The 14,618-nt window shown below is 49.8% G+C and overlaps 1 protein-coding gene across 1 annotated transcript in view; it reads left to right on the forward strand.

The window, feature by feature from the left end:
- The window catches only part of ABCA1 (ATP binding cassette subfamily A member 1), a 131,407-nt gene that overhangs the window by 96,227 nt on the left and 20,562 nt on the right, over positions 1-14,618 (forward strand). The window contains exons 24-34 of the mRNA XM_066256609.1: positions 848-920; positions 1,838-2,040; positions 3,128-3,176; positions 3,367-3,480; positions 4,812-4,960; positions 6,551-6,675; positions 7,929-8,027; positions 11,307-11,496; positions 12,486-12,580; positions 13,500-13,532; positions 14,502-14,607. Of these exons, the coding sequence (XP_066112706.1) occupies positions 848-920; positions 1,838-2,040; positions 3,128-3,176; positions 3,367-3,480; positions 4,812-4,960; positions 6,551-6,675; positions 7,929-8,027; positions 11,307-11,496; positions 12,486-12,580; positions 13,500-13,532; positions 14,502-14,607 (1,236 nt within the window). The remainder of the gene's footprint in view (positions 1-847; positions 921-1,837; positions 2,041-3,127; positions 3,177-3,366; positions 3,481-4,811; positions 4,961-6,550; positions 6,676-7,928; positions 8,028-11,306; positions 11,497-12,485; positions 12,581-13,499; positions 13,533-14,501; positions 14,608-14,618) is intronic.

The raw sequence follows: 14,618 nt of genomic DNA on the forward strand, positions 1-14,618 counted from the left end.
CCTGTTTTTGTCTTTTGGGCTGCACTTTGGGCACTTTCACTTGCAGGACTTTTGAATAAAAATCTATCCAAAGAGGCTTGCTTTTGCCTGCCTTTTAAAATATTACGGAAATGTGACAAACAAGTGTCATTATAAAGTGCTGAAGCACGACCAGTTGATTCCAACTCGTATCTCGGAATTTTGCTTGGATCTCGAGCAAAAATACGGACTGAGTCGCAGCTCGTATCTTAAAAAAAATTGTGTGTTGGTCTGCTCGTATCTCAAGGCACCACTGTACATGCCTGAGATTTGTTTGTGTGTCGAACCAGTGGCACCTAAAACGTTTACATCTTCACCTTGAACTCCTGCCCACTGATTTACCTTTTTGCTGGTCACTCCACGTGCGGTCTGAGGGCCAGCCGCCTTGGGGATCAGTGGGAGCTTGTTAGAAATGCAGAAACGTGGCCTCGACTCAGACCGCCTCAGAGTCTGCATTTCAACAAGGTGCCCTGGTGATTCTACACACGCGAGCGCTTGAGAAGCACTGAGCCAGACCCCTAGCCAGGTAGACCCTGCCCCGCAGACGGTCGGCGGATGCCCGTGGACACCACTACCTGGCAGCCCGCCATTCTGTTCATCACTTTGCTTCCCGACCTCCCGCCTCCGGGAGGGGCGTCTGTCCGTCCCCACGGCACACGCGTCCGACGGGGCCTCAGGAGCCGCGGCCGCCCAGTTGCGTGCCTCCCGGGAGAAACCTTCGCTCCAGTTCTCACTCAGCAGAGCCCCTCAGAAGCCCCCCCGGCGGAGGTGGTGGTGGCCGTGCCTCGCTTGGTCCCTTACCCATTCTCACCTCCTTCTTTGCCATCAGGAGGACAGTGTTTCTCAGAGCAGTTCTGATGCTGGCCTGGGCAGCGACCATGAAAGTGACACGCTGACCATCGGTAAGGATTCTGGGGTTTCTTATTCAGGTGGTGCCTGAGCTCCCCCCAGCTGGGCAGAGTGGAGGCAGAGGAGGAGAGGTGCAGAGGCTGGTGGCGCTGACTCAAGGTTTGCTGCTGGGCTGGGGCTGGGCGGCCGCGGGAGTGGGCGCGGCTTGGTGGCGGAGTGGCCTAATGCTTGCTGGGAGCCTGCGGCTTGGTCTGGGAGCTGACAGGGCAGTGTCCCAGACTGCTGAGATGACTGGGGGTCGCTCAGGGGGTGGGTCTGGCTGGACCCTGGAGACCAGGGCTGCAGAGCTAAGGGCCAAGCCAGTGAGGAGGGACTAGAGCTCAGGACCCATGTGGAGGGCGAGAGCCAAGGAGATCAGGAATAGCCTGCTGGGTTTCCCTCCGGAAGCGGGCATGGGATCCAGTGTCACCAGTGACACAGGTGGCCTTCTCTGCCCAGTCCTAATAGCTGACATTTCCCAGGGAGACTTCTTCCGTGGACTGTTGATTAGCCTTCTATTGAGGTAAATAGAAGGAGCCTTCTTTAAAGGTTAGGGAAGGGTAAAGAATCTTTTATTAAAGTTTGTTGAGTCAGGTTTTCCAGTGAAGAATCCTAGCATGTAGGTGAAAGAAACCAAGCTTTCAACCTCAAAGTCATCCGTTCATTCACCGACCCACCTAGCTACCCACCTGTGCACTGAGAACCTCCAGTGCACTGAGAACCCTGGTTTTGGTGATAACAAAGACATAATCTTTGTCTCCAGGAGCTCTGAGGCCAGAGATGAACATGGGAAATGACTTAACTAGATGAGACAGGCGTAGCGTGTGGTCACTGGGTTTCTGAGGAGTCGGCGAAGCAAGAAGGCAGGAAGGGCTGGTCCTTCACATGGGCCTCTGAGCTGGCTGAGCCATCTGTGCTTTGGTCCCTACAGATGTCTCCGCCATCTCCAACCTCATCAGGAAGCATGTGGCCGAGGCCCGGCTGGTGGAAGACATTGGGCACGAGCTGACCTACGTGCTGCCCTATGAAGCTGCCAAGGAGGGAGCCTTTGTGGAACTCTTCCATGAGATTGATGACCGGCTCTCGGACCTGGGCATCTCCAGCTACGGCATCTCGGAGACGACCCTGGAGGAGGTAAGCTGAGTGACTGGCCGCCTGTCAGACGGTAGCAGGACCAAGTCTGAAGGCCAGGCACGCCGCTCACATTTCCTCTGGGAATAGGATTACCACGGAACTGGTCATTGAGTCCTCAGGTCTGTGGCACCTGGATAATGTTAGTCCCAGTTAACCCTCCATGGCTGAAGTGGGATATAGTAGGAAGGAAGTGATAGGATTGTTCCCTGGTGTGGCTGTGTCATGGCCACGCATAGGAGGTGGCCAGCATTTATGGAAATCTATTTGGGCCAAGTGCTAAGCTTGCCGTCTTTTTTTTTTTTTTTTAAATAATTGTCACTTCATTTAATCCTCATAACAAGATAAGAAAGTAGACACTCTGGGATGCTGAGCTAGGATTTAAATCAGGGTTTCTGAGCTTCCGAGCCTGTGTTCTTTTTACTGTGTAGCAACACCTCCCTCTAGAGACACATCATCACCGGCCCGAGGGATATAAAAGTTGTCTGGCCCTGTGGCCCCCAAGCTTGACTGTGCAGCAGAATCATCTGGGGATAGTAATGACAGTAAAACCTCTGACCCAGCCCCAGAGTCTTTGAGTCAGAATTCCGGAGGGGGTGCCTCTTAGGCAGCGGCCGGTAGATCTGAGTCTGGGAGCCATCGGTCTGGTTCAGATTCTCTTCTGCTGGTTGAACCCCCTGCCACAACATGTCTAGTATTGGGGATCCCCGTGTCTCCCCATCGTTCTGTCTTGGACACTGTATCCCCGTGCTACCCCACTCAGAGATTTGGGACTGTGCACCTGTCAGAAGCCGCGTGGCTCGTCCTCTGTAGGGTCAGAACAGAGTCCTTCTGCGGCAGTACCTGTCCCCTGCGGCCTGCACCTGAGGAGGATGCTCTGGATAGATAGTCTCGCCACCGAGGATATGTTCTTCGGTAAAAATCGGCTTCTCTCCCAAGTGACTCTGACAGAGTGGGGTATTAATAAACGAAGCTGCTTCCTTTTGCCTCTAGGGCCTAGCATGCCATTTGGTAATGTGACAGGGACAGCAGTGGCAGCTGCTCTCGTAACCTGGTGCTCATAATGTTCTCAATGACTCTTATTTTTCAGATATTTCTCAAAGTGGCTGAAGAGAGTGGGGTAGACGCGGAGACCTCAGGTAACCCTCCGGGGGGTGGCGCACCCTGGGCCGGGCCTCCCGCAGGCTGGCTTAGCTCGCCCAGTGTGGTGCCTTTCCCTTTGAGCTGTTTTAGTCTATTCTTATTTCTAGTGTCCCAAGTTGGTTACAGATGTAGAGAGTTTGTTACAAATGAAATAAAATGTGAGTCTTCCTTCCCTTTACCTTCAAGATGGCACTTTGCCAGCCAGACGAAACCGACGGGCCTTCGGGGACAAGCAGAGCTGCCTCCGCCCATTCACTGAAGATGATGCCGTTGATCAGAATGATTCCGACATAGACCCAGGTCCGCTTGGGCAAGATCTGTGTTCCATGGCTTGGAAGTACTGACTTTCTCTCTTGCGTTCTTCTCTGGTGAATCTTCTGGGGGCCTTGAACCAGGAGGAAGGCTGCACAAAGGGAAGGAAGAGAACGAGGAAGGCCCCTTTCCCTTATCCAGTGAGGTGCAGGTCGTCACAATGACAGCCTGGCCTTCCCCCGCCTTAATCTAGCTGAGATCTTTCTCCAGGATAGCGCATCAAAAAATGGTCCCTCCTCCTCTGAATCCAGTTATTGTCTTTTCTCTGGGGTCCCAGGTCCTTGCATACCTTAGGTATTTCATTGTTAAACAACTATTCTTTGAATGGATAGATGATTTCCAGAGTCAGCAAGGTGAATTTGGTTTTAGATGGAACTTGACCCTTACACTTAGGCATTTTGGATGAGTGTGTCTCCTTGTGTGTTTAACTGGGATGAAGAAAGGGAGGCAGGAAATCAAGGGAACATTGGAAAGATGTCAGAGCACTGAGGTTAGGAATCATTGGTTGAAGATGTGGATTTCTATAACACTTTCAGGAACAGAAACCTCTCTGGCTCTCCTTGCTCCTGTGAGTGTGTGACTCGCCTATGATCCCCTGAGTTCAGTACTGTCTGTACTTAGATCACTTGAACAGGTTTACCTTTTACCAAAAGTGTGATAGATGGGAGACATTCTGCCATTGTGTGTTCTCAAGTATGTCAGCCTCTATACACGGCTTGTTCCATGGAATATTCCATAACTTATTAAGGATGACTTGATTAATCTGAACGACTGGATGTCACACCCAGTTGTGTGTGACCACATCTCTTTAGTTGTCTCAAGCCACCTTCATTTTCTGCACTTATCAGACAAGAACCAAAAGGCAGAACCTGCTGCACATTTGGAGTCCTAACATTTTCTTGGACAGAAAAGTCCTTTACTCCTAAAGACAGTTTTACTTTCTTTTCTTTCTTTCTGTCTTTTCTTTTAATGAGAAAGTGAGACAGACAGGAAGGGAGAGAGATGATGAGAAGCATCAACTTGTTATTGTATCACCTGAGCTGTTCATTGATTGCTTCTCACATGTGTTTCTCGAGCCAAATCAGTGACCCCTTGCTCAAGCCGGCAACCCTGTGCTCAAGCTGGTGACCTTGTGGTTTCGAACTGGGATGTCGGCATCCCAGGTCGATGCTCTGTACTGCACCATCTCCAGTCAGGCCAGTGATACTTTTACTTTCAAACTCAACCTTCAAGATGGTTGCGGAAGATGCTGAAGGCAGGAGCATGATGATGTCAAAGTGCTTAAATAATAGGTGACCTTCTATGCTGGCTTCTTGCAGAATCCAGAGAAACAGACTTGCTCAGCGGGATGGATGGCAAAGGCTCCTACCAGGTGAAGGGCTGGAAGCTCACACAGCAACAGTTTGTGGCCCTTTTGTGGAAGAGGCTGCTGATTGCCAGACGGAGTCGGAAGGGGTTCTTTGCTCAGGTGAGAAGAGCCGTTCCCGGCCACGGACTCGGGATGGGTGCGCTGCAGGCTTCCTGACCAGTGAAGGCAGGTAGCATCCTGCTGAGGCGATGGATGCTAGAGCCAGAGCACCTGTATTTCAATCCCAGCTCTGCTTCTTGCCTCTCCTGGCAAGTTATTTCTCTGTGCCTCAGTCTCCTCCTCTGTGAAATGGGGATAATAATAGAACCTGTGACATATGGTTGTTATGAAAACTCAAACGAGAAGGGGCTTAGAACGGACCTCACGTTAGTAATTAGTGTATGTTTTATAGAGGAGAGCATAATAAGGACAAAGTTCAGAAAAACTGGTTGAGCAGATGAAACTTTTATAACCTGAGAGATGGTACAAGTAGATGCACCTGACACATCAACTTGTTGGAAACCTGATGTTTAACTGCAAACTGATGGCAAAGATAACCAGAGAGGTCAGAAAAATACTGGCAAGAAAAGACTCATTACGTTATTGCCGGCACGGCAGTGTTTGCTGTTGCACTTGGTTAGACAGGAGAAGGTTATTCCTCTCTAGAAAAATCAGGAAGTATAGTGAAAGAGTCTGTAGTGATTATTCTGTACAGAATTGTGTGGGTAGTTCAGAGAGTATGAATTCGGAGCACACAGATCTGGATTTGAATTCTGGCTGTGTGACCGTGGGCAAGTTGCTTAGTCTCTCTGAGCCTCCATTATCTTGTTGATTGGTGATCCTGCTACTACTACTTAGGGTTATAAAGGATTATTAAGTGAGATGATTTTATTTATGGCGTTTTTCCACTGAATTAATCACTCAGTGATAATGTTCAGCATTGAAACCCCAGAACATTAGAGCCAGTGGTAAATTTCTCAGAAATAAGTGGAAGGAGCTTAGAATTCAGTTATACAGGATATACAAGTCATTGTTTTCAGAGAAGGTACGAGTGTAAAGTTTGAGGTGGTTTAGTGAGGATTTAGGTAGTTATACTTTTGAGGCTGTGGAGGAGACAATGGTTGCTGTTCCCTGTTAATGGAGTTGTTGCTGTAGAGTGGTTTTATCATGTATATGGTGTCTGAATGGTCAGCTAGCCTCAGTCTACAGATTATAAATGAGAAAACTGAGGCCAGAGAGGGAAGGGACCTCACGTGTAAGCATGTGTAGAGATAGAACCAACTTCGGGCCTTCTGGCTCCTGGTCTGGGCCTTGTTTTCTCAGCCTTCTCTGAGCTGAGCTGGGCTCTCGGCCCAGTGTGGTCTTTCTTGGGTTTTCAGGGGAAAGAGGGCAGGATCCAGTGTTCCAAGTCACCCTGACATGTGACCACTGTTTACTCTCAGCGTGGTGCCTCTGCCCATGGCCATAGCCTCTGGCCTTGTGCTTCCAGTTTCCAGGAATGCCCCGAGGGGAAGAGTTTTAATTTTCAGGCTCCATGCTTTCAACCTGCCAGCAGTGCCTCAGCAGGCGTTTGGCCATGGGCCTTGTACTTCTCACCTGCTTGGCGGCTGGGCTGGAGGCTGGGCAGACTCATAGGGCCTTGTCCCATGGATGCCTTCCTAATACTTGTCTTTCTACGATTTCTCTCTTCCCTCTCCCCTCTGGTTGTAGATCGTCCTGCCAGCTGTGTTTGTCTGCATCGCCCTGGTGTTCAGCTTGATTGTGCCACCCTTTGGCAAGTACCCCAGCCTGGAACTTCAGCCCTGGATGTACAACGAACAGTACACATTTGTCAGGTATGCCTTTGCCTCCTGTGCCCAAGGAGGGGGGGAGGGGGGGTATACCAGGAGTGTTTGCTGTACCCAGGGCCAAGGGGGGACGGACTCAGGAATCACACAGTGGAATGGATTTTACCAGCTGTGGCTGAAGCCTCTGTACACAAACTGTTACATACAGAAGACAGCCGTGAACAAAACCTGAAGGAATAGCCCTGCCCCCTGTGGCCACAGTTGAGCTTCTTTCTGTCTTCCTACAGCTGCTGTCAGGAACAGGTGTATGTGTTTACTGTAAATAATCTGTTCCTGCAAAAGACGCTGGGATTGAGCTACAATGCATCTGGAGTTTCATGGCTGTGTATTCGTTTTGTGGTTTATTACAGGGCTTCCAGACACTGTCAATGCTCTTGTTTTTCTGCCCAGTACAGTTCATGTATTTGTTATCTGGTCTTTTAAGTTGTTAGCTCATGTGTGTGCTTTGGACAGAAATACCAGCTACTCTATAGCAATCCAGTGCTTCACACTGAAGGACACAGGAGTCTCTCCATCTCCTGACACAGGAGGGCCTGTGGTATTTGTAGACCTTTATCTGGGAAGTGTTTCAGGGATGTGAAAGAGAAGCCAAAACAAAACAAACAAACAAAAGAAACAGGAAAAGCTATGCAAACATATGAAAACCGATCTCTTTTTCTCTGATCCCGCCTTTCCTTCCTATTTTGTGGGGGTTTCCTCCATCCTTCCCTCTCCCACCTGCTGACCCCATGTTGCCCAGGGCTGTGCAGCGTGGGCTTGCTTTGTGTTTGTAACCTGAGTCCACTGTGTGTGTGTTCCAGTCGTCCATGCAGACATCCAGCCAACAAAATCTGTCTGCCCTTGCCTGGCTGTCTGTGCCTAATGGAGACTGTGAAAGTATTTTTGAAATACCGATCCTTCCAGAATTCCTGTACATCGCATTAAAATTTGTATGTCAGTGTGTGGAAGCATGTGTATGTGTGTGTACACTCGTGCACGCTCACACGCCCACCCGCACACCTCCGTACTTGTTGTAACGTACACGAGCTCCACATTGGAGTGCTGCATGCTACTGTGATAGCAAATACATGGCCTGAGTCTGAGCTCCTTGTGGGCGGGTCCTGTTTCATTCATTTTCGTCTTAAGAGCTCGGCACACAGGAAGGACTTAATACAATCTTTACTTCTAAAAAAATACCTTTTCTTCTTCAAATGTATGGTTTTAATGAGTTGCTGAGCTGGCTGCCACTTCTGTACCCACAGTAACGACGCCCCTGAGGACGTTAGCACCCAGGAACTCCTGAACGCCCTCACCAAAGAGCCTGGCTTCGGAACCCGCTGTATGGAAGGGGACCCAATCCCGTGAGTACCGCCTCCGAGTGACGCCCTCCACAGGGGCTTTGTGTGCTTGTTCCCCGGTTTGGTCTCCAGGACACTGTGTTCACTCATTCTGTGCCACACGGCGACTACCGTCATTTGCCCTTTGAACCGTTGTTTTTTTTTTTTTTTAAGTTTAAAAAGCTGATCTAATATGAGCACTTAGGAATCAACATAATAGACTTGGGGAATAGTCTAACATCCTGCAAAGCAAATGACTACAAATGTTTGTTTACTACTGCTTTAGAAATGAATATTTAATTTAAGTAGCACTTGATGCTTACTGATCAAATGCTTTTCCCTTCTGTCCGTGCCCCAGCGCCTGAGTGCAGAGATAGGCTGCCATAATATTATTTATAGATAGATATACGTAAAATTCTCAGTTTTGCCTGACCAGGTGTTGGCGCAGTGGGTAAAGCGTCGGAAGACCCAGGTTCAAGACCCCGAGGTCGCCAGCTTGAGTGCGGGCTCATCTGGTTTGAGCAAAAAGCTCACCAGCTTGAGCCCAAGGTCACTGGCTCCAGCAAGGGGTTACTCAGTCTGCTGAAGGCCCTCGGTCAAAGCACATATGAGAAAGCAATCAATGAACAACTAAGGTGTTGCAACGCGCAACGAAAAACTAATGATTGATGCTTCTCATCTCTCTGTTCCTGTCTGTCTGTCCCTGTCTATTCCTCTCTTTGACTCTCTCTCTCTTTCTCTGTAAAAGGAAAAAAAAAATCTCAGTTTTGCTCATCAGCTTCTTTAACAGCCTGAAAAGATGTAGTTTTTGTAAAAGTAAGACATTTTCTTCTTTTAGAGTTGCATATTTTTATCCTTTTTCAAAATCCTTTTTAAAAAATTGGCAGTATATAAAGAAATTCAGTGAAATACCTGTAGAAGAAGGAGGTATGCGGGGACAGCAGATTCAGAGCTCGCTGTGAGTGAAGCCAGTGGGGAGAGGTGCGACTCTGAGAGAGCCCAGCGAGACAGGGGCCGGCCCCACTGGCCAGACTCAGGTAGAATTTGCGGCTGAGGTTGTTAGCCACAAACTGAAGGGTTACGGAGAGTGTGGGGTGGTGTGGAAGTGTTGGGAAAGGGCTAACTGAAAGTCCAGGTTTTACAGGGAAAACACAGACGCTGCCAGACCCACAGACCCGTGAGTGTGGTGCCTGTGTGCGCAAGGTTTGAGAGCGGCCTTCCAAGTGGAGAGCTGTTACGTACCTGTTATCTCTCATTCATTGGCTCCCTACTCGATGTTTGTTAGCACTTAGCACGGAATAAGTGGTAAATGCTAGCCGCCGATATCAGTTCCCAAGGCACAAAGATGGCTAAGGTGGAGAAGGACGAGGAGCCATCCTGTCTGGATCTCACAAGGCTTTTTGATGAGATCCCACTTGAAAGTGTTGTGGGCGAGACAGAAGAATGGGATGAGGTGGTAACAGAGCTAGATGAACAGTGTGGACTCCTAGCCTAATGCCAGCCTGGAAAGGACCAGCGGGAGCCAGGTTTGGATTGATATCTCGCCAACAGAAACAAGAGGGGCCGGGCCCTGCCATCCGCGGGCTCCAGGCCTGAGGCCGAGCATCGCTGAACAGGCGTCGCGCAGTCTGATGTGGGAGCCCCACTGCAGACCTTCTGGCTTTTCAGAAAGTAGTGGAATGGGGAGGGCAGTTCCACGGGGACACTTCCCTGTGCCATTTCACTTTGCCTCATCCAGTCATTCTGTGAAGGTGTTAGACTGTTGAGCTTCAGGAGGGCACCGGGTAACGGTTAGAAGTTTCCATTTCATTGGGGCGCTTGGCAGTGAACTAGAGAGCAAACTGCAAAGCTGTTCGTTGGCTCCAAGAATAAGTTAGACTGTGGCTCCGCTTGGCGCTGGAGGATTTGGGAACCTGGGAAGGGTACTAGAAACGCCTTGTCGAAATACGACGGACTGAAACAAGTCATTCTACACGTTTCTTTCTCTGGTGGAGAAAATAAGCCCCGAGAGGGCAAGTGACTTGTTGATCTCAGCAATTCAGAGCTCACGTCAGGCATAAAAGCTTGCCTTTTGTCACCTGGGTGCTTGCAAACAAGCTAGCTCTTCATGCACCAACCACCCTCACCCCTGTTCACCCTTAATTCTCTACTGGTTTTGAAACATAAAGTGAATCTTGATATTCTCTGCCAGATTATCACACACTGAGCATAAAACTGAGACTCCTTCCCGGGCCAGTGTTGCCTGGCTTCTTCCTTCTTCTCTTCCTCATAGCTCGTCACCTCCCAGCCACCCTGCCTTCCCGTTGCTCCTTAAACAAAACACTCAGGGCCTTTGCACCTACGCTTCCTGTTGCTTCTGCTTGTAGTGCTCTTTCCCTCCGGAGCTCTGCCTGGCTTGTTCTCGCTCCTTATTTATGTTTTGACTGAACTATATCACCTCTTTAACAGGCTCCTTTCTTTTAAATTTTTTTTTTTTTCCTGAAGCTGGAAACGGGGAGAGACAGTCAGACAGACTCCCGCATGCGCCCGACCGGGATCCACCCGGCACGCCCACCAGGGGCGACGCTCTGCCCACCAGGGGCGATGCTCCCCCCACCAGGGGGCGATGCTTCGCCGCAACCAGAGCCACTCCAGCGCCCGGGGCAGAGGCCAAGGAGCCATCCCCAGCGCCCGGGCCATCCCTGTTCCAATGGAGCCTTGGCTGCGGGAGGGGAAGAGAGAGACAGAGAGGAAGGAGGGGGGGGCGGAGAAGCAAATGGGCACCTCTCCTACGTGCCCCGGCTGGGAACCGAACCCGGGTCCCCCGCATGCCAGGCCGACGCTCCACCGCCGAGCCAACCGGCCAGGGTCAACAGGCTCCTTTCTTACCAGTCATCCTCCATTTATTTTGCTGCATTTTTGGCCATCTGAGATTATATCATATAATGATTATCTAACTCTTGGATGAGAACACAAACTCCAAGAAGGCAGGGGCTCTGTCTTGTTCACTCCAGACTCTCAGAGGCATGTCTAGCCCAGAGTTGATGCTCAGTGACAATCTTGGAGTGAACACATGGGTGAGTGAGCGAGTGCTGGGAGATTGGATTGACTACAGTTTGGTTTGTGAGCAGTGAGGCCCTCTGCGTTCCGTTCTGATCTGTGCGGTGAGTTTGCAGCTTGCACATCTACGGAAAGATCAAATAATCAAACAGTGAGGGGCAGGTGCATGTCTGCAGTTGTTATTGGTGGGTCCCTCGCTCCTGAGCCAACAGGCAGGGCCAGACCCTCTCGGGTGACCCCACCCTTGCTCTCTTTCCTTTGCAGAGAGGTGCCCTGCTCAGTGGGGGAGGAGGAGTGGACCACGGCCCCAGTTCCCCAGAGCATCACGGACCTCTTCCAGAATGGGAATTGGACGATGGAGAACCCCTCCCCCGCATGCGAGTGTAGCAGTGACAAAATCAAGAAGATGCTGCCCGTGTGTCCCCTGGGGGCCGGGGGGCTGCCTCCTCCACAGGTGAGTCCCACACAAGGTGTGACGGAGCAGACAGGGGTGCAGGGTGGGCTAGGGGAGATGGAATGGATGACATATCAGGTGGTCTCTTTCAGCCTTCATCTTAATTCTTGTCATAGGGAAGAACATGTGTGTTTGGGGGGGAGGGGCCTTGAACCACATTTTTTCTGTACCTGAGGGAGCTTAGCCTATTTCTTTATTTTGAAAAGTCAGCCTGAGTTGTTTGTTTGAGTGACACCAGAACACAGCACTGTGGGTCAGTGTGCTATGGAAGACACACTGTGGCCTCTCCAGAGTGGCGGTGTCCCAGGCAGACTGTGACAGGCCCAGCTTTATCCCAGGCCCTGTCGCAGTTAACTGGTGACTTGGGACAGGCTACTCTGAGTCGCTGGGCCTATTTGCTTTCCTCTGAATTAGCGAGGCCAGCCTATAGCAGTTCTGCAGGTCTTACTGACTCTGACGTTCTCTTAAGAGTCTGAGATGCAGTTCTGAGCCACTTTTCTTGGGAGCAGAGTTAGGGTGAGGCTTGCTCTCTGCTGCTGTACCAGCATCCAGGCTGCAGCGTGAGGACAAGCGACGTGAAGTGGGTGTGCAAAACTGTAAGGAGTTCTGGTTACTGCTCTTTAAAATAACAGCTCATCCATTCATCAGTATAACACACTGAACAAAAGCATCCGCTAGGCATAGTCAGTAATGCTGCTCCCTAAATCTACTCTGTGACTCTGAAGAACCCTATTTTATAGTCTGCTGTAGAGCTGTCCAGAATAATTTCCCGGGGAATGTCTTGACTTGGCAGAAGTATATGACCAGAGCCAAGGGCAGAATGAACCAGGCTTTGGAGGTTGGTGTGGAGGCACCTGGGCCTTGTGGACAGGCTCTGGTCACGCTGTGGTACATATTTGAGGGACATGTGTCAGGGTCACCCTTGATTTGCTTTCTGTCTCAATTCTGGTGCATACAAACACCTGTCCTTGGTTTTTGTACGATAACAGAGAAAACAGAAAACGGAGGACATCCTTCAGAACCTGACGGGAAGGAACATTTCGGATTATCTGGTGAAGACCTATGTGCAGATCATAGCCAAAAGGTTATTATTTATGAAACTTGGTCCTTGCTTTATCATTATTGATCAAAGGAATTTTAAATCTATAAGTAGTAGACCAAGTAGTGGGGGAAACATCATATTTTGGCCTGGTGTTATCTTGGAAGTCTAGGATGTTCTTTCAAAGCAGACAAGTGAGAAATACTATGAACATTCAGTTGTCAGTTTCAAGATAGAGTCTGCCTAGTTCCAGAATGGAAATAAATCTGGATTCAAAATCGAATTGTGCCACTTACTGGCTGTTTGGCCACGGGTAAGTGGTTATCCTTTTAAAGCCTTAGACTGTGTACAGTGTGAAAGTAACGTCGCTCTGATGAGTTTCTTGTGAGGATTAAATGATATATAATATACATCTCATGGATGGAATGCATGATGGCCTTAGCAAACGGGGCCTTGGAAGAGCCATGTTGCTTCCAGGGCATCGCTCTCGTAATGTTGACTACTCAGCTGGTGCTTAGGAAATGTTTGTCTGGTTTCCTACCCATTGCTCTGCCTAGTTGGGCTTCTCAGGAGTTCTCAGTGACTCTGAACGACAAGGGTGTGCTTGAGTGACAGTTGGTGAGAGTTTCCAAGGAAGAGGCATAACCTCTTCCTCTGTCAACCACAACTGACGTGTTACTTTGAATTAAAAGAGTTTCTAGTTTGATCACATCTTTGTCTATAAGTTGGTTTATGAAGTGGCTTCATCCAAGGCATGATTTTCATATACGTTAAGATTTTATGAAGGGGACAAGACGTGACATGCCGACGAGGGCTTTCTGTTGGCACAGCCCTACACCCCCAGCCTGGCTGCAGGATTATTTCTGTCCCTTTGTTGCACCCTCAGGTAGATATTCACTGCTTTTGTATCGTCAGGAATAGGATGGATGTTTCTTTGAACTGACTTTTGGTTTGTCTTCAACAGCTTGAAGAACAAGATCTGGGTGAATGAGTTTAGGTAAGTGGCCCCCTCCTGTGCTGCCCTTGACTCTCTCTCCCTCGACTCCCGTAGTTCAGGACAACAGTTTTGACGCAGGTGTCTTGGGTCCCTAGTTTTGGGATTGTATTGCCAAATTGTTTCTGCTCAGGGCCCAGCTGCCACAGTCTGAGGCATCTGAAAATTCGGCATACTGGTTTCCTCGGGGAGACTCGTGTGTGTCTCATGGGTCTCTGGCGACTTAGCAGGAAGGACAACATGAGGGGAACACACATGCTAGCTACACTTTGCCTCTGAATCGGACTCCGGGGTCCTCTGGGATGAAATAAGAGGCATCAAGACCATATCTTTTCACTGTATTTCAGCCCATTTATCCCTCTGGGTTTTGAAGGCAAAGGTAGGACCAGAGAAGAAAGGAAGGAAGAATCCTTGAAGCTAATTAAATTCTTATGAAAGATGGGATGCCTTCTGTGGCCGCCTCACTGCTTGGCTGGTTGGCATGCCTTTCCCGGTTTCCTCTTCGCCTTTTTCCTGGGGCCGGACCTGCCGAACTCAGAGCAGAGCCGACTGGGGCCCCTGTCCTCATCCTCATGCTAGGAACGAGCCAAGGCCTGCCTGCCATCAACCTTCCTGAGCCTCTGGTCTGTGTCCCTCACGACTTGTCCTGACTTCCCATCTGCTTGCCTTGTGCCCCAAGTTCAGGCCTGAGCCACCAGGGCGAGAGGAGTTTCTTAGAGATGAATGACCATTCCTTCTGTTTAAAGTAAGGCCCAGATCCTTCCTACTTGAGCAGGAACCATCAGGGTCAAGAAAGAGCTTGCTGGAATCTATTGGGGAAAGTCAAGTTGGAACTTTCTCTCAGTTTAACCTCAGTCCTGCTTGGAACAAGCAGTTCATTCCCAGAGAGCGTGGACACACGCATGGGGTGCCTGCGGCTGAGGGACACTGGGCACTACGCCACCCGGATTTAATGTCGGGCTGTTCTTTTAGGTACGGCGGCTTTTCCCTGGGGGCCAGAAGTTCTGACTTACTTCCTCCAAGTGAAGACGTTAACGATGCCATCAAGCATATAAAGAAACATTTGAATCTGGCTAAGGTACCGTGTCT

The sequence above is a fragment of the Saccopteryx bilineata genome, chromosome 2 (assembly GCF_036850765.1).
Source record: "Saccopteryx bilineata isolate mSacBil1 chromosome 2, mSacBil1_pri_phased_curated, whole genome shotgun sequence".
Taxonomy (NCBI): Eukaryota; Metazoa; Chordata; class Mammalia; order Chiroptera; family Emballonuridae; genus Saccopteryx; species Saccopteryx bilineata.